The 22,922-nt window shown below is 38.3% G+C and overlaps 1 protein-coding gene across 1 annotated transcript in view; it reads right to left on the reverse strand.

Annotated features, from left to right (window-relative positions):
• LOC136877585 (mitotic checkpoint serine/threonine-protein kinase BUB1) overlaps positions 1-22,922 on the reverse strand; it is a 402,777-nt gene that overhangs the window by 254,120 nt on the left and 125,735 nt on the right. The window contains exon 8 of the mRNA XM_067151742.2: positions 6,411-6,997. Within this exon, the coding sequence (XP_067007843.2) occupies positions 6,411-6,997 (587 nt within the window). The remainder of the gene's footprint in view (positions 1-6,410; positions 6,998-22,922) is intronic.

Raw genomic sequence — 22,922 nt, forward strand, 5'->3', positions numbered from 1 at the left:
GTTTATATTTTGTCGCGTCTGGTTAAATTACGGAAAGGCTATTATGAACATTTATAGCAAGAAAGGCGCGTGAAGTGCGTTTTCATCATATGTATAGTACAGTTAAGTTAGGATACGTGACGCTGTTTCAATAAGAAAACAAACGTTTGCAACAAAATGCGATAGATCATCTTCGGTACGGTATAGTTTTCTCAGTTTGTGCATTTGCGAGCTCTCTCGTTGACATTCAAAGGCGATGTTGAGTTGATTAGTAATACCCATCGATTGCTGTTCTCTAAAGAAAATTCGAAATGGAAGAGGATAACACGTTTTTGTAATAAATGCGTAAATAACGTGGCCGATAGCAGTTATCTCGTTAAAAAAAAACTGAAGTAAACGATATCTTAATTTTAATCTTATATACGGAAATTAAGTAAAAATGTGATACACCTCAAGATATGAAAGAGTACATCACTGATTTCAGAGGATATTTCATATCTTCTCTTGTCTAGTTACGGCTATTTACACATCAATTTTTCGCAAGGAGGTTATTTCTCTACGCGCGTTTCAAATATGTTTACATGATAGGCTACATATACGGTTAGGTTAGGTGACGCTGTTTGAAGAAGAAAGCTGAGGTGTTTGCCACAGAAATCTCAGGATTGATACCGCATTCCTCCGAATCCAAGAGTTTTTTCCCCTCAGAATCTCATGCGAAAACTCAAGGGTTGTTGTATTCGTGGCCTAACAGTAGGTTAATGCATACATCTGGCAACTACCACGGTAACCACGCTGCTTCTTTTCACACGCGCACAGAACTCGTTGACAATAAACGACCGCCTCTTTACTACACATCGCTAGCCGCGACAACCGGTAGTACAGAGCCTGTGAGTTTCTCAAATCTGCAGAATGGCATTAAAGCATGTGACCCTTCGAATTCTTACATAAGCCATGGCTACTCAATGGCAGAGTCATAACGCGTCTATTGTACTTGACGCTTAGTAAAATAAATTAAGGTTTATAGACAGCAGGAATATTTTCGTGATGGATAGTCGTATTGTAAAGATACGTAGAAAAGGCATTGCAGGTAAATTTTCAATGGATTCTAGTCGATATTATGTCAATTTTAAGTTAATGTTTATTAAACACTCGGAAATGTAGAATAATTGTGCAGCCGCAAGAAAATACGGCATAGGCCTAACTAAAGCCAATATTTGGCGTTAGCGTGAATACTAAGAGCTAAAAAAATGCGTACTGTACAAAAAATGCATTCAGTGGTCCGCAACAAGGACGCTTTAAAGAAGTCGAAGATGAAATTGTGAGGTATGTCACGAAAAACGCAAGGGCGGAATGGCGATACCGTGGCGCAATAAACTCGTTCGTTGAATTTCAACGTTCGCGATTAGTCCTATACATCGCTAGCCGCTGAATTTGGCCGAACCCGACAAGTGAGACGTGCGTGTAGCGGCAGCCGGTTATATCTGACGCTGCGTAAAAGTAACTGTTTTATAGCAAGAATAATTTCCTGATGGATCATTATATTGTAGAGACGCATGGAATAGGTATTGGAGGAAAATTTTCAATGAGTTCTCTTGGGTATTACGATGCCAATGTTAAGTTAATGGTCCTTAAACCCGCAGAAATAAAGAATAATTGTGCAGCCGCAAAAAAAAAAAAGGAAATACGGCATGACGAAAGTCAATGTTCGGCGTCTAAAAATTGTCTAAAAATGCGTAGGCCTACTGTACAAGAAGGCATTCATATGATTTTACAAACTTCTTTTTGAGCCTGATTTAAATTTTTTGAAGGAAAAAGTGGGGTTCATCTTGGATTTGGAGAAATATGGTACTATATCTTTTTCAGAATGAAATTAAACACACACCTTCACGTAGTATCGGATTACGAAAAATGACAAACAAGTAAGCCATAGTGTGGATATCATCTGCAGAAACGGAAGTTTTGAACAAACTGATTGCCGTTTCATACCGCTTTTAAAGTGCATGAATGGTTTTCCGACTTTTATACAAAAATAGGATATAACGACAATCCGTTATAGCGAGTAAATTTTTCGCTGTTATAAATTCTTTCTATAACGGACTTCTACTGTATAAGACTGGGAATTTCACATATTTGTGTTAAAATGTTATAAAAACTGCAGTCGTTTTATTTGCGCACATTCCATTTAGAAACTGTGTAGTCTATCATTTTGCAGTCGTACTGACTTGTACAGCGAGCGCGCTTACCAGCTGAGTTCAGCGTCGCGAGTAATTTTGGAAGTGTTAATGCTATTTTTCCTCTTTCCAATTTGACTGTGATTAGTGACAGGCAAAATTGAATATAATGCATTCGAGAACTTGAGGATCGATGCTTACATTCAAAACCATATTCTCGAGTTCAACATAACCTTTAAAAGTCGATGTAGGCCTAATTCACGTGATGCAAGATTTGCATAAACTGACTGCAAACAGTATACCGGTGACCAAATAACGATGGAAGATTAAAAAAAGGGATTTCGCCATCATGTTGGGCGTTTTGGTATTTAATGTGCTTTATTTTATTAGATTAGATAATTAAAAACTACTTGTGGTCGATTGTTTGGCATGGCGTTACCAGTACTAGATTTTCCGAAGAGTTTAGCTGATCAAAGTTGGTGAACTGAAATAAGTTTTCCCGGTAAAACTGAGCGTAAAGATTCGAGATTTTTAAGTCGCGTACTGGTAATGTTTGAAGCCGGCCTCATGGTCTAACTTGCTTGCCCCTCAACCGGAGGACCCGGGTTTGATTCCCGGCCAGGTCAGGTTTCTTTGCCTGGATATGAGGGCTGGTTCCAGGTTCACTCATTCTACGATTACTGGTACCTTTAATGGAGGAGCTATTTAATGGTGAGATGTTGACCCCAATCTAGAGAGTGAGAAATAATGGCCGAGTGGATTCATCACACTGACCATGCGTCACCTGGTAAACTGCAGGCCTTCGGACCGAGCAAATGTTGCTTGGGAGGTGGAAGGCCCATTGGGGCTCTAGTTTGGTTTGATTTTGTTTAGGGGTGTTTGTAAGATTATAAGTATACATATTTTATTTTTGTGATGTTTAGTCAAATTGTTGATGGTTCATTCGTTCCTCGATTTTCTGTTTTCCCGTGTTACACGTTTTTTTTTCCAGGGTCCCTCCAAAAATGGAGAATCGAGGTTCCACTGTATTCACATATAATGTTCTGCCATACGTGATTTGTCATCGTAATATGTCGCGATTCGCTGCCAATTTTTTCCTAATTTTTTACTTTTGAAAGTTGTGCATAAGTTAATTAGCCCATTTGAGAAGTTTTAGCACAATAATTGATAAACATTACTGAATGTGTCAAGCACAACACCAATACTGCAGAGTTTCCTGCGTTTTGACAAGAATAACCACAAACAGGAATCTTAAGGTTTGAAAATGAAAATCCAGAGCCTGTTTCCAGTCATTCGACCAGGTCAGGAATGGAATGAATGAATGAATGAACCCCCCCATGTAGTGGCAGGATAGGAAACGTGCCGGCTGCCAAAGCCTGTCGCACTCCTCTGGGGCAATGATAAATGACTGACAGATGAAATGTTAATGGAGAATGTTGCTGGAATGAAAGATGACAGGGAAAACCCAAGTACCTGGAGAAAAACCTGTACCACCTCTGCTTTGCCCAGCAAAAATCTCACATGGAGTGATCAGGATTTGAACCACTGTATCCAGCAGTGAGAGGTTGGCGCGCTGCCGCCTGAGCCACGGAGGCTTCAGTCTTAAAGTTAATTGCTATGAATTCTCGTGCCACTTGTTACGTTACAGCTTGTCTACAACAGTTAGTCTCACTTCGAAGTCAGGTCATAATGACGAGAGCCGTACCATTAGTGGAGGATGGGCGCGGTACATACTATGGAGCAGACGATACAGGCATTCCTTGTTCTAACTTGTACGGAACTATTAAAAGGTACAGAGAGGACAATATCTACATCAGGAGACCTACAGTAGTTCTGGCCGTAGGAGAAGAACTACTGAGCGTGACGATGGCTTTCTTGGACACCTTCAGTGAAGGCTGAGATTACTGCTGATGCACACATGGGAGCTTGTGTTCATCGAAAATGGAAGTCTGACAGCCCACCGATACAGCAATCAAACGAATTCTGAAAAATATGATTGAAATGATTTATGTAGTCATATCCAGTTCCAGGTGTTATCTAATATCTTCCTACGACCTACCGTAACTCTCTGTAAACTTGTGCTAGCCTGCGGGATATTCCTTAAATGACCTACTAGAGCGGGAATTATGTTGCACAATATGTTGTAAATGACGCAAGCAAAATGTGTTTGCACTGAATATTCCAGAAAAGACATGGGAAGGGTTAAAAATGTTCTGAGTGTGCTTGGTGAAAATTCTGGGAAGCAAGAGGCTACTCTTACTTACGCATAGTCCCAGCCGCCTGAGCACAAGGAGGGCCATGACTCAAAATATGTCCACTCCCATTCCACAGCAACTGGCATTCCGACTAGGCCACTCAGCCATTGCCCTTGGTTCATGAACTAGGACATCACTACAGTTACATACACCATGAACCAGATAATGAATCTGCATATATACATTGAAATATATTTTACTTTACAAAGTTAAATTAAGTGTATCTTGTAATTGAAATATACTGTCCTTGCACAAAGCACGTTGCCATGAGTGCGCCATCCTGACAATCGTCTCTATGGGCCCGCACCCGTGTTCGTAGGATTTATTCATTGTTACAATGATCATAAAGGTGGAGGAAAAAAAAGAATATTGGCACTAACATCAATGATCTTGCTTCTCCATGACATGATGTGATGGCAAATAGTTCAAACTCTGGCTAACAGACAACACAACAAGTTTAAAACTAAGCCACTATAAAAACTGAGATTTCTGGGGCTCGTTCATAACTGCTGGCCGCAGTAATACGGACATCTCCAAGATCGGTCTTCAGTGTGTTAAAGTGATATACTATTCAAGATATGCAAGGGGCATTACATTATCAGAAGATTTGAATAATGTCCGAGGTGTAAAGGTTATATCTGAGGATACACGACTGAGATATTTCTTCTGCCTTATTTGTTTGGATGTCTCGTGTATACTGTATATGAAAACATGTTACAGGCTTAGGTTACTGTAATAACAGTGATTTCACGTGTGTGGTATTTCATACGTTGTAAATAATGGTAAATGTACATGGCCTCAAATCTACTAGTGTTTGAGTGTAAAATTTTAAGATTTCATTTATTTGTTTAGTGGTGTAATTACCATAGTGCACCAGTCCACTAAGATTTAATTACAGAAATATTCAGAATAAGATATTCCCCTAGAGTATAGCCACACGAAGATAGATTCTCACCGTGATGTTTGCGCAGGAATGGGATAGCGTTTACTCATCCAGTATAAAATTGCATAACAGGCAGTCAGACAGACAGCGTCAAGAAATATAAACCACTTGCATACCTTATGTAAATTATTGTACCTTATATTTACCAATAAAATGTTCAATCTAGTTGCCCATCGTTTATAGAGAGAGTAGTCAGTTTCTATTAAGTGTATGTTCCACAAAACTTGACCCTAAAATTATATTTGTATTTTTGCACTAAAAACTCCAAGTGTAAAGATTAGTTTGGAGCATTACCAAGTATGGGTACATAAATGGGGATGCTACACCTTTACGTGCTAGCCTTTAGTCAGAGGGGTCCTGGGTTCGATTCCCGGCAGGGTTGGGAATTTCAACCATAACTGGTTAATTTCGTTGGCACGGGGGTTGAGTGTATGTGTCGACTTCATCATAATTTCAGGTCGCCTACGGGTGTCAAATCAAAAGACCTGCATCTGGCGAACCGAACCTGTCCTCGGACACTCCCGGCACTAAAAGCCATACGCCATTTCATTAGGAAAATATTCAACCACTTCTGTATTTTTGAGTTTTTGGTTTAAGAAATTGCCAAGAACACTTTCTCAGAGCCTGTTGGATCTTTTCATGCAACAGGCTTTATTGCTTCCTTTCCTTGTGTCTTTACATAATATACTGTATAGTGGAGACCCCCACCCACCCTCCAACAAAATAATTGAAATCACCCTAAAAACCAGATAAACACTATTTGATGGCAGGTCTGTATTTGCCAAGAGATGCTAAAAGACAAATGAAAATGGACCACATGGCATATACAGAGGGTTTGAGAGACTAACAAATCGGGTCACTGATGGAAAGAGAAGCATGAAACTTAGCAAGTAGTGATTAAATTCTGTAATTTATCTTCTTTCAGCAAGAGATGTAGAAGCAGTGTATGTCCCACAAGTTCCAAATCTAGGTTTAGAGGAGTGCAGTTACTACGTACTCTAATTATACATTCAACTATGAAAATGAACATGCATGGCACAATAAATAGAAATCAAGACTTACTGTTTCTTCTTCAACCATTCTGTGGAATGGTTTAGGAACTTTCAGCTCGGTAGCAAGACATCCTCTGCCTGGAATAGCAAGGAGGTTGGTAGCTTTTGCAGAAAAAGATGATCTTCCGGCCTTTTCTTGTTTCTCTGTAACAGAGTTCCTATGAAGAGAAAGATTTGCTTCTAATTCATTCATATCATTCCCATCATCCACATATAATGTGAATGATGGAGCAGAATTTTTCTTTATAGGAGCCAACTGATCTGCATCATGCTGAGATTCAGGTTCTACAGCTTCTTCCCGCTCAGAAGGATCACTGAGTGAATTTCCATTGGAGTATTCATCATTAATTATGCTCTTACTTGTGCTTACTTTCGGATTACTATGATCAGAGTTAACACTCCCCATTTCTTGACTTACACTATGTTGTGCAAATAACTTAAATTCCTCCTTAACTAGCTTGTGAGATGAAACATCTTCAACTCTACTTCGAATAACATGAATTTCATCGATACTTGTGCGAGTACCACAGCTGAGGTCTTTCTCCTGTTGAGGCACATGCTCACTAGATTCCATGGCCTTACTTCTCTCTTGTACCTCTGCAAATAGAAGCGAGTTAAACACATGAAAAAATTTCCACCAAGCTCACATACTTACAATTAATTTATATTTTATGAAATTGTGATACAATTAAGAGGAAAGTCAAGCAACAGGGCTAAGGAATACCCACAAAAATCACATGACACTACAATACTGCATTCAACCCGGGTGGGTAGCAGCCACTTTGGCAGGTCAAAATCGCTTCAAAATCTGTATGATCTATATTTTCTCTCCAGAATGCAGTCTGAACCAGAACTGAGTAATACTGTTTTAAACATTTGTAATTTTTTTTCATTAATGTCTTGGAGTTCAGGCAAACTTTAGATTTCACTGAACTGATATATTACACTTACAATTAACTTTTAACTAGCAGTTATCAAAGATCCAGAAAATTTGCAAACACCTGAAGAATATGAAAAGAAAAATATACTATTGTCACGGCCGCCTATCATTGCGTGTGCCATACTACCATTCTTAATATTACGTACTGTTTCATCTTATACCAATCCAGAGTTTAATTAATCTTTTTCTTTTTCTTTTTCATATGCATTGTTTTACATGTTTTTACGGCTGACGATGACCTGGACTAGCGTCGAAACCGGTCCCATTTATATTTACTATTAAATAAAATGTAATCACTACATTTCTTTCCTATGTATTGAATAGGTTGAACCTCTTTTTCAATTATTTAATTTTTAACGCCACCAAATTAGGCGGGTCAGAGAAATTACACTGTTGTCAAGCATATGTAGGACTGGCGAAGAATTGTCTAACTGAACACACACTATTTCGGAGCGTGAGGCAAGCTGTTCTCTCTCAAGCTCCTGATGTTACTTCATACAATGTTTCAAAACAAATTATACTGCAAGCTTCAGAAAAGAAAAAAATTGATTGATGGATGGGCTTGTGAACAGTTGGCTGTTGAGAGAGCTCTTGCATTATTGTAGTGATAAAGTAGTTAAAACCTATTGAAATAGCTTAATTTTGTGTGTTTGAGATTCATTTAGTGCTATTAATATAGCAGTGTTTAGTGCTTGTTGGTAGAAATTGGGAGTAATATTTAAATTTTTTTTTGCTAGTTGTTTTTTATGTCGCACCGACACAGATAGGTCTTACGGCAACGATGGGACAGGAAAGGGCTAGGAGTGGGAAGGAAACGGCCGTGGCCTTAAGTAAGGTACAGCCCCAGCATTTGCCTGGTGTGAAAATGGGAAACCACGGAAAACCATTTTCCGGGCTGCCGACAGTGGGGTTCGAACCTACTATCTCCCGAATACTGGATACTGCATGCACTTAGGCAACTGCAGCTATCGAGCTCGGTGTGATATTTAAATTTTATAACGATTAATTCACTTGGTCCCCTGTAAATTACATTTTCTAGGTTAAGAAGGCTATCTAGGTGTACCTCGTTTCAAATTTAGGTTTAGGAAACACTATAGGAAATAATTTTAACTTTAAAAATATTGTAAATATCTGTAGGTTCGTTGGTGTAATACTTACAAAGGCAGATTATCATAAGGAATAGTACCGTAACTTCTGGTATTTCGTATAGTTATCCATTCAAACTATCGCAAAGGTAATAATTTACTAAATTAAAAAGCACAATACGCCTGTAAACTTTGATTTAAAAACAAGTTAAAGAGATTACACGGTTATTTCACTGGATAATTACGGTACCTAACAGTTTTTGGATTGTTGTAGAATATTGATACCGTACATTCCGACGAGATCAAAGGGCTACAGGCACATGGTAGTTGTGTAATCAAATACAAAATCAGACGATTACTTTATTCCGATAATTTGCAGCCTAAGGTCCCGGCATACTTTGTACTGTACTTCGCACCTTCGTTCATACTTCGATTAAAAGTTGATAATTAAATTCCTATAGGGCCTATGGTAATAATATTGCAGTTGAAGTCCTTGGCGTAGTTTTGACAGAAATTTTTGTAGACAACCTCTTATTTTTCGGCATTTAAGGACATTTATATTCTCCGTCCCGCATAGTAGGGAAAATAATAGTAGTCCATCAGCGGTAAAATTCATATAACCACATTTCAGTTTAGAATTGTAGTGCAGATGCAGTATATTTAGATAGTACTAATAATAATCTGCCTAAGCATTTAGCCTTGTTGGTAATCTTTGAGTACAGTATTATTTAATTATTTAATTTATTTTCCGGGTTGAACCGTGTTGTACTTGTACGCATATCACGTACAGTTTGCCGACGTTTCGAATACATTGCAGTATTCATTGTCAAGGCGACTGAAATACCCCTACTCGATCCGAGGTAATCAGTCTCCCAGGCAGAGTTACACTACTAGAGTGGCCTTGATCTTGGTCTTTTATATCCTAGCCTATCTGGCTGGCGTAAGCCCTGGCTGTCTCGCGAGGCTTCTGGAAAGTTTATGTCACAGCCAGGTAGCGGGGGCTTGCCCGCGCTGTTATGTAATGGGGTTGCGGCCCGTGTGTTTATGTTGTGGTCTGTATGTCTTAAACTATGAATGATGGGCATCCAAGAATTACTGATTTTGTATCCTTCTTCTAAATTAATGTTATTCGGATGTTTCTTGATTTCGATAGCCTCGCGGATTTTTCTTTCCAGATTCCAAGGGATAGCTGCTAGGATCTTGGTCTTGGTCTTGGATGCCCATCATTCATAGTTTAAGACATACAGACCACAACATAAACACACGGGCCGCAACCCCATTACATAACAGCGCGGGCAAGCCCCCGCTACCTGGCTGTGACATAAACTTTCCAGAAGCCTCGCGAGACAGCCAGGGCTTACGCCAGCCAGATAGGCTAGGATATAAAAGGCCAAGATCAAGGCCACTCTAGTAGTGTAACTCTGCCTGGGAGACTGATTACCTCGGATCGAGTAGGGGTATTTCAGTCGCCTTGACAATGAATACTGCAATGTATTCGAAACGTCGGCAAACTGTACGTGATATGCGTACAAGTACAACACGGTTCAACCCGGAAAATAAATTAAATAATTTGAGTACAGTAGTTCATGCAAATTTCAAACTTGCAATTTCAATTTCTGTTTGTGCTTAGTAGTGACATACAGTACAGGTATTGTAATTAGGATACGTCTGAACGTAGATTAAAATTATTGTAGTGTACTGTACAGTAGTATACGAGTAATATCTTATTAGAAATAGGCGTGCTTAGTTTATTATTGTTAAATTTTTGTGTAGTATAGTAAGAGGTATCTGTAGAAACTCTCTTACTAAAATTCTGTTGTTTTAATTAGGATAAGCTTAACTGCAGTATAGAATTGTGTAATTTTTGTGTATTCCTTTTAAGATTCAGTAATTAACAGTAGATTTTATCTGTTAGGCTGTTGTAGGATAAAAAATAAAATCCGATAAAGTAGTATTATAGTGTGTATTGTATGTTCAGTCCGTCATCGATGCCGCTGGTGGGATCCTGAACAGCTCTGCCATCAGCTGTCATAGATGGCCTAGGCATCACCGACGAGGCGTACTACGGAATAATGTTGTATATTAATTACCTAATTGTGTGTGATCTTAGAGTACTTTTTTTTTTTGCTAGGGGCTTTACGTCGCACCGACACAGACAGGTCTTATGGCGACAATGGGATAGGAAAGGCCTAGGAGTTGGAAGGAAGCGGCCGTGGCCTTAAGGTACAACCCCAGCATTTGCCTGGTGTGAAAATGGGAAACCACGGAAAACCATCTTCAGGGCTGCCGATAGTGGGGCTCGAACCTACTATCTCCCGGATGCAAGCTCACGGCCGCGCGCCTCTACGCGCACGGCCAACTCGCCCGGTGATCTTAGAGTACTAACATACACAATATTTTCATTCATTTCTTTTTTTGCACAAAACAAGTTATTTTATTTTTCCTTTTCCTTTCATTTTTTCCGTAAAAAATGGCTACAGTGCAAGTGTAGGAACTGAGGGTGTGGCGAGGCAATGAGGGGTATGAGAGAGGAATTGGAGAGTTTGAGGGAGATAATTAGGATTCTCACAGAAGACAGGAAGGAAGATAGGACTCCCTCAAACAATGTACAGGTTACAGTAGGTGTACAAGAGGGGGAAAGGAAAGGGGGGAATTTTAGAAGACAGGTGGTCTAATGATCTAAGGGGAAAGATATTGGAGGCTAAGGGCTCTATTCAGGATCAGAACTCAGGACAGGTGTCTGTAAGAAATCAGTACAAGCCACTCCAGGTAGAACAACAGAGGGAATATGAGGAACAGGGAACTGTTGCTGAGATGTGTGGAAGTAGGAAGGGAAACCAATTAGGGAACCAACTACAGGGAAAAATATCCTGGACGTGGTGCTGATAAAACCAGATGAGCTCTATAGAGAAACCAAAGTAACAGATGGTATTGGTGATCACGAAGCTGTTTTTGTCGTAGTTAAAAATAAATTTGATAGAAAGGAAGGTCTTACAAGTAGGACTATTAGGCAGTACCATATGGCTGATAAAGCAGGCATGAGGTAGTTTAAAAAAAGTAATTATGATCGGTGGAGAACGGTAAATAAGAATGTAAACAGACTCTGGGATGGGTTTAAAACAATTGTTGAGGAATGTGAAAACAGGTTTGTATCTTTAAAGGTGGTAAGGTGGTTCTTTACTCTTCCTTATTATAATAGAGACTAAGAAGGAGGTGCAGATTGGAAAGAAATAGAGTTAGAAATGGCTGTGGAAGTACGGAGAAATTGAAGGAACTTGCTAGGAAATTTAATCTTGCAAAAATGGCAGCTAACGATAACATGATGGCAAGCGTAATTGGCAGTCATACAGATTTTAGTGAAAAATGGAAGGGTATGTATAGGTATTTTAAGGCAGAAACAGATTCCAAGAAGGACATTCCAGGAATAATTAATGAACAAGGAGTGTGTGTATGCGAGGATCTTCAAAAGGCAGAAGTATTCAGTCAGCATATGTAAAGATTGTCTGTTACAAGGAAAATGTCCAGATAGAGGAGGTGACTAATGCTAAAGTAGTATTAAAATTTACATATGATAACCATGATATTTACAAAAAGATACATAAGTTGAAAACTAGAAAAGCGGCTGGAATTGATAAGATTTCTGGGTATATAGTAAGGATAATGGATGGGATATAGTACCATATCTGAAGTACTTATTTGATTATTGTTTGGTTGAAGTAGCTATACCAAATGAATGGAGAGTTGCTATAGTAGCCCCTGTATATAAAGGAAAGGGTGATAGACATAAAGCTGAAAATTTTGGGCCAGTAAGTTTGACATGCGTTGCATGTAAGCTTTGGGAAGGCATTCTTTCTGATTACGTTAGACATGTTTTCGATATTAATAACTGGTTCGATAGAAGGCAATTCGGTTTTAGGAAAGCTTATTCCACAAAAGCTCAACCTGTAGGATTCCAGCAAGTTGAAATCAAATCAAAATCTCTATTTGCAAATGAGGTGTCTGCCTCGGTGGCAAAAGGTACACTAAAATATATATTACTGTCAAGCACTAAATATTAAATTAACAAGAGAAGAAAATTTTCCTATAATAGAATATTATACAATTTACGCTAACAATTTTTTCTATTAAACACACAGCTCATTCTTAATAGCAGATATTTTGGATTCTGGAGGTCAAATGGACTGTATCGCGATTGACCTGTCTAAAGCATTTGATAGGGTGGATTATGGGAAACTACTGGCAAAAACGAGTGCAATTGAACTATTACATAAAATCAGTTTCATGGTCCGTATCGCACTTCAATAGATTCACAATTAAGTATTTATTATTTTCCACCTAGTCGATACAATGATAGCTTAAGGCAATTTAATGGTTAAAAGTGGTACATGTTTCGTATTTTATCAACATCTTCAGCCACATAACACTGTTTAGATGAAAAATATATAAAATTGACAAAGTAATGCTTAAGAGGAAGTGTCCTTAAAATTAACATAAGATTGACAACATTAAAACAAACAAAAACTCAAGAGAAAATATATAAATTATTACTGCAATTGAAAGCAGTTGTCAAGGAAACACTTGTACAATATTCCATAGAGAATATGTCCTAAATGAATATTCTTTTCTTAATAATTCATGAAAAAAGGTCAAATTATAAATGATAAATTATACAGTTTATAAGTAATTGTCGAAATGAAGATTATTATTATTAATGCAGATGAAAATATAACTAATTCCTAGTTGTCAATTCTTATTAAGCCTGCTTTCTTTTGGAACAGTAACTCCTGTCATTCTTTCACAGTCTTGTGTCTGGTGTAATATTGATGACGCGTTCTTCCTTGCTCTTGCATCTGAGGAGGTGGAGGAGCTATGGGATCACACATGATTGCTACAGGTCATCCATTTACCAACATAGAACAAGACCTGACCATCATAAAGAAATTAAAGTAGGGCAGCTTAATGAACACACATGAAGATCTATACGTTCATGTAGACCAACTTCTAAAGAAAAATGATACCTTAATGAGGCTGTAGAATATAAGAATCCTTTATATTATCAAATTCTAGTATATTTGAAAACGCTTGAGAAAGATCACGAAAAAAGAATTGGAATTTCTCCATCTACTGATAGCCCTACAACTTATTCCTCCTCAGTTGAAGCTATAGGTGGAAGCAAGGAGGTTCTTGACACACCTATATCCCCCGCTCCTCCACCTCCTCAGGTGCAAGAGCAACGAAGAACGCATTATCAATATTACACCAGGCACAAGACTGTGAAAGAATGACAGGAGTTACTGTTCCAAAAGAAAGCAGGCTTAATAAGAATTGACAACTAGGAATTAGTTATATTTTCATCTGCATTAATAATAAGAACCACATTGTGATATCTGGTTTTCTTCATTTCGACAATTACTTATAAACTGTATAATTTATCATTTACAATTTGACCTTTTTTCATGAATTATTAAGAAAAGAATATTCATTTAGGACATATTCTCTATGGAATATTGTACTAGTGTTTGCTTGACAACTGCTTTCAATTGTAGTAATAATTTATATATTTTCTCTTGAGTTTGTTTTAATGTTGTCAATCTTATGTTAATTTTAAGGACACTTCCCCTTAAGCATTACTTTGTCAATTTTATATATTTTTCATCTAAACAGTGTTATGTGGCTGCAGATGTTGATAAAATACGAAACATATACCACTTTTAACCATTAAATTGCCTTAAGCTATCATTGTATCGACTAGGTGGAAAATAATAAATACTTAATTGTGAAGCAATTGAACTAGACAAAAGAGTGACTGAATGGGTTGCTGTATTTCTAGCAAATAGATCTCAGAGAATGAGAGTAGGTGAAGCTTTTTTTTTTTTTTTTGCTAGGGGCTTTACGTCGCACCGACACAGCTAGGTCTTATGGCGACGATGGGATAGGAAAGGCCTAGGAGTTGGAAGGAAGCGGCCGTGGCCTTAATTAAGGTACAGCCCCAGCATTTGCCTGGTGTAAAAATGGAAAACCACGGAAAACCATCTTCAGGGCTGCCGATAGTGGGATTCGCACCTACTATCTCCCGGATGCAAGCTCACAGCCGCGCGCCTCTACGCGCACGGCCAACTCGCCCGGTGAAGCTTTATCTGACCCAGTAATAATTAAGAGGGGAATTCCTCAAGGCAGTATTATCAGACCTTTATGTTTAATTATATATATATATAAATTATATGAGTAAAGGAGTGGAATCAGAGGTAAGGCTTTTTGCGGATGATGTTATTCTCTATAGAGTAATAAATAAGTTACAAGATTGTGAGCAACTGCAACGTGACCTCGAAAATGTTGTGAGATGGACAGCAGGCAATGGTATGTTGATAAACGGGGTTAAAAGTCAGGTTGTGAGTTTCACAAATAGGAAAAGTCCTCTCAGTTTTAATTACTGTGTTGATGGGGTGAAAGTTCCTTTTGGGGATCATTGGAAGTATCTAGGTGTTAATATAAGGAAAGATCTTCATTGGGGTAATCACATAAATGGGATTGTAAATAAAGGGTACAGATCTCTACACATGGTTATGAGGGTGTTTAGGGGTTGTAGTAAGGATGTAAAAGAGAGGGCATACAAGTCTCTGCTAACACCCCAACAAGAGTATGGTTCCAGTGTATGGGACCCTCACCAGGATTACCTGATTCAAGAACTGGAAAAAGTCCAAAGAAGGGCAGCTCGATTTGTTCTGGGTGATTTCCAACAAAAGAGTAGCGTTACAAAAAAGTTGCAAAGTTTGGACTGGGAAGAATTGGGAGAAATAAGGAGAGCTGCTCGACTAAGTGGTATGTCGAAACAGATGTAAAGCTTTTCAGGCCTTTGCTCTATTAACCAGCATTACGTCTTAGGCCTGACACTAGACTCATCAGAGTGGGATGTGTCAGACCCTACCCACTGACGCTGGTTAATAGAGCAAACGCCTGGAAAGCTTTACATCTGATCTGTTTTGACATGCTCTATTGGTGAAAAATATCTAATTCCCTCCATGGGAATTTAGAATTTTCCATAAGTGGTATGTTTCGAGCTGTCAGCGGAGAGATGGCGTGGAATGACATTAGTAGACGAATAAGTTTGAGTGGCGTTTATAAAAGTAGGAAAGATCACAATATGAAGATAAAGTGGGAAATTCAAGAGGACAAACTGGGGCAAATATTCATTTATAGGAAGGGGAGTTAAAGATTGGAATAACTTACCAAGGGAGATGTTCAATAAATTTCCAATGTCATTGAAATCATTTAGGGCTAGGAAAACAACAGATAGGGAATTTGCCACCTGGGCAACTACCTTAAATGCAAATCAGTACTGACTGATACTGAAAGACTGCTGATTTCACTTTAGTAACTATTTACCACATAAACCACTTTAAAAAATTATTAAAAATAAAATCTCAAACGAGTAAATTTAAATCCGTAGGATCATGTATTGAAAATTTCAGTAAGCGGTCAAGTTTTTATTTCTTCAGCCAATAAAATTTTTCTGCGGTGAAAAATGTGAAAAAATCGCCTAACTTGTATTTTTTATCTGAAACATATTTCCGCGAGTCTTGTAATTTTCCTGGAAAATCACCCGGAAAGTGATCATGTAAATGTCACTAGCTGAGGCAGTTCCGCGCACCAGGACGGGTTGCAGGACGCCGTAAATACTTTCGGATTACATATTAATCTGGATCAGTTTTAATACATTATAACTTTAAATATTTGAATACTGTATTTTGTACCGAGTAATAGAAAAAACTACTTTAAAGAATAGGTTTACAGTCATTTTCAATGAAGTAAGAATCGGTTTCTAGCTTCAAGGCAGTCGAAGATTTCTTAGTCACTGTCATCACTGATCTCACTATCTATAGAGTCGTCTTTTACACCGATGACGAATGGCTCCATTCTTTCATCCCTTACTATTTCCTTGGCCCATTCATCTGAAGATTTTCCGCTCCATTGAAGCACTTTTCGCGGTCTGCAGCAGTCACACTGCCTAGGGCTTCTGACGTGAGACTTTCTACGTCCTTTATTTTGAATGTCTTGTTCCTCTCTGCCACCTCTCTCTTGACTTGAGCCCAAATCTATTCACATTCACTAACTGCACTTACGATGCGAGCTGAACAGCTGCATGACAGGGAATGACTCGGGTAAGGTAGCCTGGAGAGGATGGGTTTCAGTTTGACAGCACTGCACTGATCAGCGTTGCCAATCCGTGCCCGGAGGTAAGCGACTCTCGACCATCTGCCGCTTTGCCGTTCCCCTATCTGACGACAGCGCAGTTTTCCTCACCTGTCTATTTTGGTGGTCGCGACAATAGAGGCCTATTTTTATGACTTGTTTCCAAGATCAAGAAAATCCCCTTCTATTTCAAGAAATCAAAGCACCATCAGTACCAAAATTAAGAATATAATGAATGAGAGGAAAACAAATGAAAACCAGGACTATGACCTTTTAGAATACAGTAGAAGTCCGTTATAGCGAGAATTCATAACGGAGAAAAATTTACTCGCTATAGTGGATTGTCAATATATCCCGTTTTTTGTAAAAGTCGTGAAAACCCAGACACACGTTAAAATCATTATGAAACGGCAATCACTTTGTTCAAAACTGGCATTTTCGCGGATAATATCTACACTACAGGTTACTTGTTTGTTGTTTTTCGAAATCTGATACTATGCGACAGAGCGTGTTTAATTTCATTCTGGGAAGAAAACATATTACCGTATTTCTCCGAATCTAAGACAACCCCCACTTTTTCCTTCAAAAAATTTTAATCAGGCTTAAAAAGTGCTTTGTAAAATCATATGAATGTCTTTTTTAAACAGTACGCATTTTTAGACTATTTGTAGACGCTGAACATTGGCCTTAGTTATGCCGTACTTTTTTGTGGCTGTACAATTATGTTTTATTTCAGCAGGTTTAATAGCCATCAACTTAAAATTGGCATCATAATAACGTGAACTCGTTGAAAGCTTGCTGAGAATACACATTCTACAATACGACAATCCATGAGGAAAATATTCTTGCTTACTATTAAACTATTACTTTCACTCAGTGTCAGATATAATTGGTTTCCACGACAGGCACATCTCGGTTGCCAACTTTAGTGGCTAGCAATGTATAGGCCTTAATTGCGGACTTGGAAAGTCAACGAACGAGTTTATTGCGCCGCGGTATGGCAATTCCATTCTTGTGTTTTTGTGGACATACCTCACAATTTCATCTTCGACTTCTTTAAAGCGTCCTTGTTGGGGGCCACAGAATGCATTTTTTGTATAGTACACATTTTTGAGCTATCTTTGTCTTCACGGTGAGACCGGTGCAGAATCTCTTTTAAGGAATGTTTACTGTATGATGTGGAATGTTGTTGTAGAATATTATTCTGGAATATCTTGTTTGTTTCCCTTTATCTACTTAAGTAACTACTGGATTGTAAAATATTGTTCGGCAACATCTGTAACATTCCAGAAAGGTTGTTACGCAGACTTTAGGAACAGGGTGTGTTGGCCGCTGTCGATTCTAAAAGCATGTCCTTACTAATTCTGGAAGATGGAAAGTTTGCGATTAATGTCTGCCTATGTTCTGGAATATTGTGAAAACGTCGCGACTTGAGAAAGTGTTTTGATTTGTGGATCTGGGTGGCGATAGGGAGGCCCCTGTGCTCCGATTGGTCATTCTGTAATCACTCTGGGGCCAGCTTTGCCTTTTTAGGAGAGCGAGGCAAGATTTCGGGGTCTTTTGTTCTCTCGTTAGCACAGCGATTATCGTCGCAAAAGGAAAATTCCACCTAATCAATACATTTATTTACATGTAAAATATTACATATCTAGGACCGATTTCGACCCATTATAGGTCATCCTCAGCAATATCAGAATCATATTTACATTTTTATCTTATGCCTCTTAAGGACCTTCATGACATACTATTTTATACTTTCAATAAGAACTTTTCTTATACACTTACAAAATTACAAGTATTGTGATAAAATTACAAACTTTATCTTACTATATACATGCAATTGTGGCTGAAAGAATTCGTCTTTAAGCTTATTTAGCATTTTTTTTTGCTAGTTGTTTTACGTCGCATCAACACAGATAGGTCTTACGGCGACGATGGGACAGGAAAGGGCTAGGAGTGGGAAGGAAGCGGCCATGGCCTTGATTAAGGTATAGCCCCAGCATTTGCCTGGTGGTTCATGCGCCCATGAACGTATGATTTATTGGCAATTCTCACTATTTTCGGTACTTTTCTACTTGTTTGAATTTAAGCATGATGTTGCGCTTACCTTTAATTAAGTTACGTTTAGTTATTTTTCGTTGATTTATAACAAGTTCCCCTTGGCGTGCACTCATGTTACAGGTCATACGAACACTGTTTGCTTATTTCTTCCTTTCGCTTCGCTAACCTACGTCATTTTTAAGTCGCCTGTTGATTGGTCACATTACCTTCACATGACTGCTTGCGTCACTGGTAACTTGTCTCCTTCTGGTACCGAGAATGTGTTCTTCCGCGTCTTTCTATTTTTTCATTGGTTATTTCTGTTTTTTCCCTTGCCTTTATTATATTATTAATTGTATGGAAATTATGAATATTCTTTCTGGACTTCTCTTTTTTCACTATTTTGTATTTTTTGGTAAGGTTTCTCATGTACTTTTTAGTAATTATTATTGTTAGTCTTGCAGCACTACTTTTTTACTTTTTGTTGAATCTGGAATATTCTGCAGTGCTTCTTAAGGACTGCTTCTCAACATGCTCCACTCCACTCTGGACTCCGTATTGGGCTCCGTACTGGACTCTGCTCCAGAACTCGTCTTGAAGACTCGGCGCGAGGACTCGGTTCCTCACTTTGCTTCGGGCAGCTCAATAGAATTGCCAATTCTCTGCAATGTCCATGCGGACTATGAATCCGGCCTGTTAGCCTCGCCGCGTGTTTAGAAGCGGCATTTCTCACGACATGGATTCACTTTGCCCTGCTTGCGGCTGTTGACATGGGCTTGCCCTGTTGTATAGACGAAGAATGTCAAGCCGAGTACCTTCTACTTCGCACCAGCTGGCCTGTTCAGCAATTCTATTTTATTAAATTTCATTAATGCCAGCTTGGAGTTAGCATTTTGCTTTACTTTTATGGACACTTTAATCTACGTTTGTCAGCACGTCTGATTTAGAAGATGATATTTTCTACTGAGCTGGTTTGCCTAAAAGGATTTGTATTTTACACTGCAGTGTTGGACTATTAATCTGACAGCTCAATGTTTTTATTATTGTTAATTTTGTCTCCCCGGTGGAGAATTTAATGTTGCAAGTCTGCCTCAAGTTCGTTATTAAATTTCGTGTCCTTTTCAATCTATTATTAAAGCAACTCATGTTTTTTCTATTTAGCTTCGTCATTTGATGTTTTTGAATATTCATTTACTACTATGTAAAGTTTCAATACTGGTCTGGCTTGCGCCAGTCTTTCACATTTAATGCAATATTCAGATAATTCTGAATTTTCTCAGTTTCAATTTATAATCACTATCATGTGCACAGCCAGTGGTCAGTTCGGCTCAAGGCTAGGTGTACGTCACTTGAATTTCGTATTTAATCATGGATCAAATTATTCAAATAATTTATTGTTTTTTTTTTCTGAAAGATTATAATAAATGTTGTTGACTGCTGATCCTTTTATCTTTCATTCCCGTAAAACTGGGAATTACTCCCTGTCCTTTCCTGGTTTTACCACCTGGTGTGAAAATGGGAAACCACGGAAAACCATTTTCAGGGCTGCCGACAGTGGGGTTCGAACCTACTATCTCCCGAATATTGGATACTGGCCGCACTTAAGCGACTGCAGCTATCGAGCTGGGTATATTTATTATAGGTATTTTTCTTATTCTGCTGAATTGAGCCCCATTCTATAAACGTGTTATCTTATTTGAGATAAGTTTGTTTATGATCGTGAATATATAGCGATAAGCTAACAGTAAAACGTGATGAATAAAATTTTGTGTGTTAACTTCAATAAAATATCTTGAAGTATAACAATGTTTTAGGTAGACTATAAATGTGTGTTGACTACTATAAAATTTCACATAAACACACTAAAATATTTTAAAGTGTAATTATTATACATCAGAGTCTAAAATATTTGTTTGCCTTAGTTTTTGCGTTGTTTTATAATGAAATATTGCAACAATTTCCCTTTAGATAACGTTAAATATTTACGATGATATGTAAATATGCTATATATGGATGGCTTATAAGTCCAATTATTAAGTGTCAATTCCTTCTTCCTTTTGTGACGATTGGTAAATATCAATAGTGATCAAGTGATCAAGATGGCCGTGAGTAACAAACATGCAAAACTTTATAGCTCAGCTGAAAAAGAAATCAAAAACATATTTGAAGTTCTAAATAGTGAGAAACGACTGGATAAGAAGCGGAAACAAAATATTACTAACTCCGTGAGTATAGTTAAATCAGTATTAGCAAACTTTCATGAGGAATTGATCAAACTGGAGAATACCTTAACCTCCAAAACAGATCAACACGAACAACAGATCAACGAACACAAACAGCCGCTTTATTCTGACACAGTATCTTGTACTCATATAAATAAACAAAACATTAAGAAGACTAGAAATGTGGTATTCATCTCACCAAAGAACAAAGACACGATAAAGAACTCCGAACAGACTTTACGCCTATTGCAAGCTACAACTAAATCCAGTTCTCTAAATGTAGGAGTAAATAAAGTGAAGAAAACTAGAAATGGAGTGTTATTCGAATTAAGGAATCACGATGAATGCACGAACCTAGTCAGTCGCATTCAAGAAACTTCCCCGGCTATAATATCAAAACACAAGAATCCTAGACTCATCATTCATGGTATTGAACCGGACTTTCTGGAGGAGAACATTGTGGACGCCATTAAAAACTAGAACCCGTGCATAAAGCAGTGCCTACTAGATCGTACGCAAGTCATGGAGAAAACATTTGTGAAGAAAGCTCGGAGCGGCGACAGCCAGTATGCAGTGATAGAAGTGACGCCTAAGATCTACCGTGCCGTGATGAAAGAAGAGAAGCTACATATTGGCTACCAAAGGTGCAATGTTAAAGACTATTTACCTGTCATACGTTGTCACTCACGTTGCGGTTATGGCCATTTTGCAGCAGACTGTAATTCGCAAAGATGCCCAATCTGTTCAGAGGAACATACTGTAGATGTATACCCCCGAACAAGAACTGAATGTGCCAACTGCAAATCATATAACCAAAAAATGGGGAACAGGACATCTTTTCAAGCCGTAGATACAAATCACACAGCAACATCCTCACAATGTCCGGCCTATATTAGAATCTTAAGCATAATTAAATCCAAGATTAACTATGGCTAAAATAAGGGATTATCAGTATAACTTACACAGATCTCTTACTCCTACACAAGAACTACTTATTGATGCCGGAAATCTATCGGATACACAGCACATCAAACTCTAGTGCATTCAAGAACCATACACTCGATATAATGCTGTTAAGGGACTAGGCACAAATTTGAACATTCATTCTGCTGATCCATTGGAGCACAGAGTAAGAGCTGCAATAGCTACAAATTATCCCAATGTTTTGAAGTTGGTACAGTTCTGTTGCCATCACTGTGTTGTAGTGTGTGTGAGTTGGCAGAACACAACCCTGTATGTGTGTAATGTTTACCTCGATCCAGATTGTGACTTTGACAATGCTTTGTGTAAATAGGATCTTATCTGTAAGTCACAAAACAGAAGTCAGTTACTCTTACTAGTAGATACAAATGCAAAACATCAAGCATGGGGGAGTCCCATTTCAGATGAAAAGGGAAAGAAGTTCTATGATTTTTGTTGTAGACATTGTCTTCATATACTAAATGACGGAACTAGGCCAACCTATCGCCGTGGTAACTCCGAGAGCTTCATTGATATCACCACCTGCAGTGCTAGGCTCTTTCCATTTGTTTCTGATTGGATTAACAAAGACCCAATGACTGATCATGGACTAATTAAAACCGAAATTAGCGATACAAGATGTCCTCCGGTTATTCCTGCGAACGTTTATCATACACGTAAATTCAAAACTCAAAATGTGAAGTGGCTCCATTTTGAATTATCTGCCAAACGAGTTCTCCAAAATTCAATTGAGAAATTGGAGGGTACCTCGACTGAACAAGAGTTAAACAACTTTACGCAAGATATCACACAACATATTGTAAATCTGTGCAACTCCCACCTTCCCAAACTGACATACAACCACCCAAAGAACTACTAGTGGACACCTCAACTTACAGCACTCCGAAATCGCTTCTTAGCAGCTCAGAGAAGATACAAAAGATACACATGTGAAACTCTCAAGCTTGCATATGAAGCCTCGTATAAAAGTATCAGAACTATATAGAAATACAATTATGCAGACTAAATTAAATAGCTGGAAACAGTTCTTCTCCTCGGAATCAACTAGAAACCCCTGGGGGAAA

Source organism: Anabrus simplex, chromosome 7 (assembly GCF_040414725.1).
Source record: "Anabrus simplex isolate iqAnaSimp1 chromosome 7, ASM4041472v1, whole genome shotgun sequence".
In the NCBI taxonomy this organism is placed as follows: Eukaryota; Metazoa; Arthropoda; class Insecta; order Orthoptera; family Tettigoniidae; genus Anabrus; species Anabrus simplex.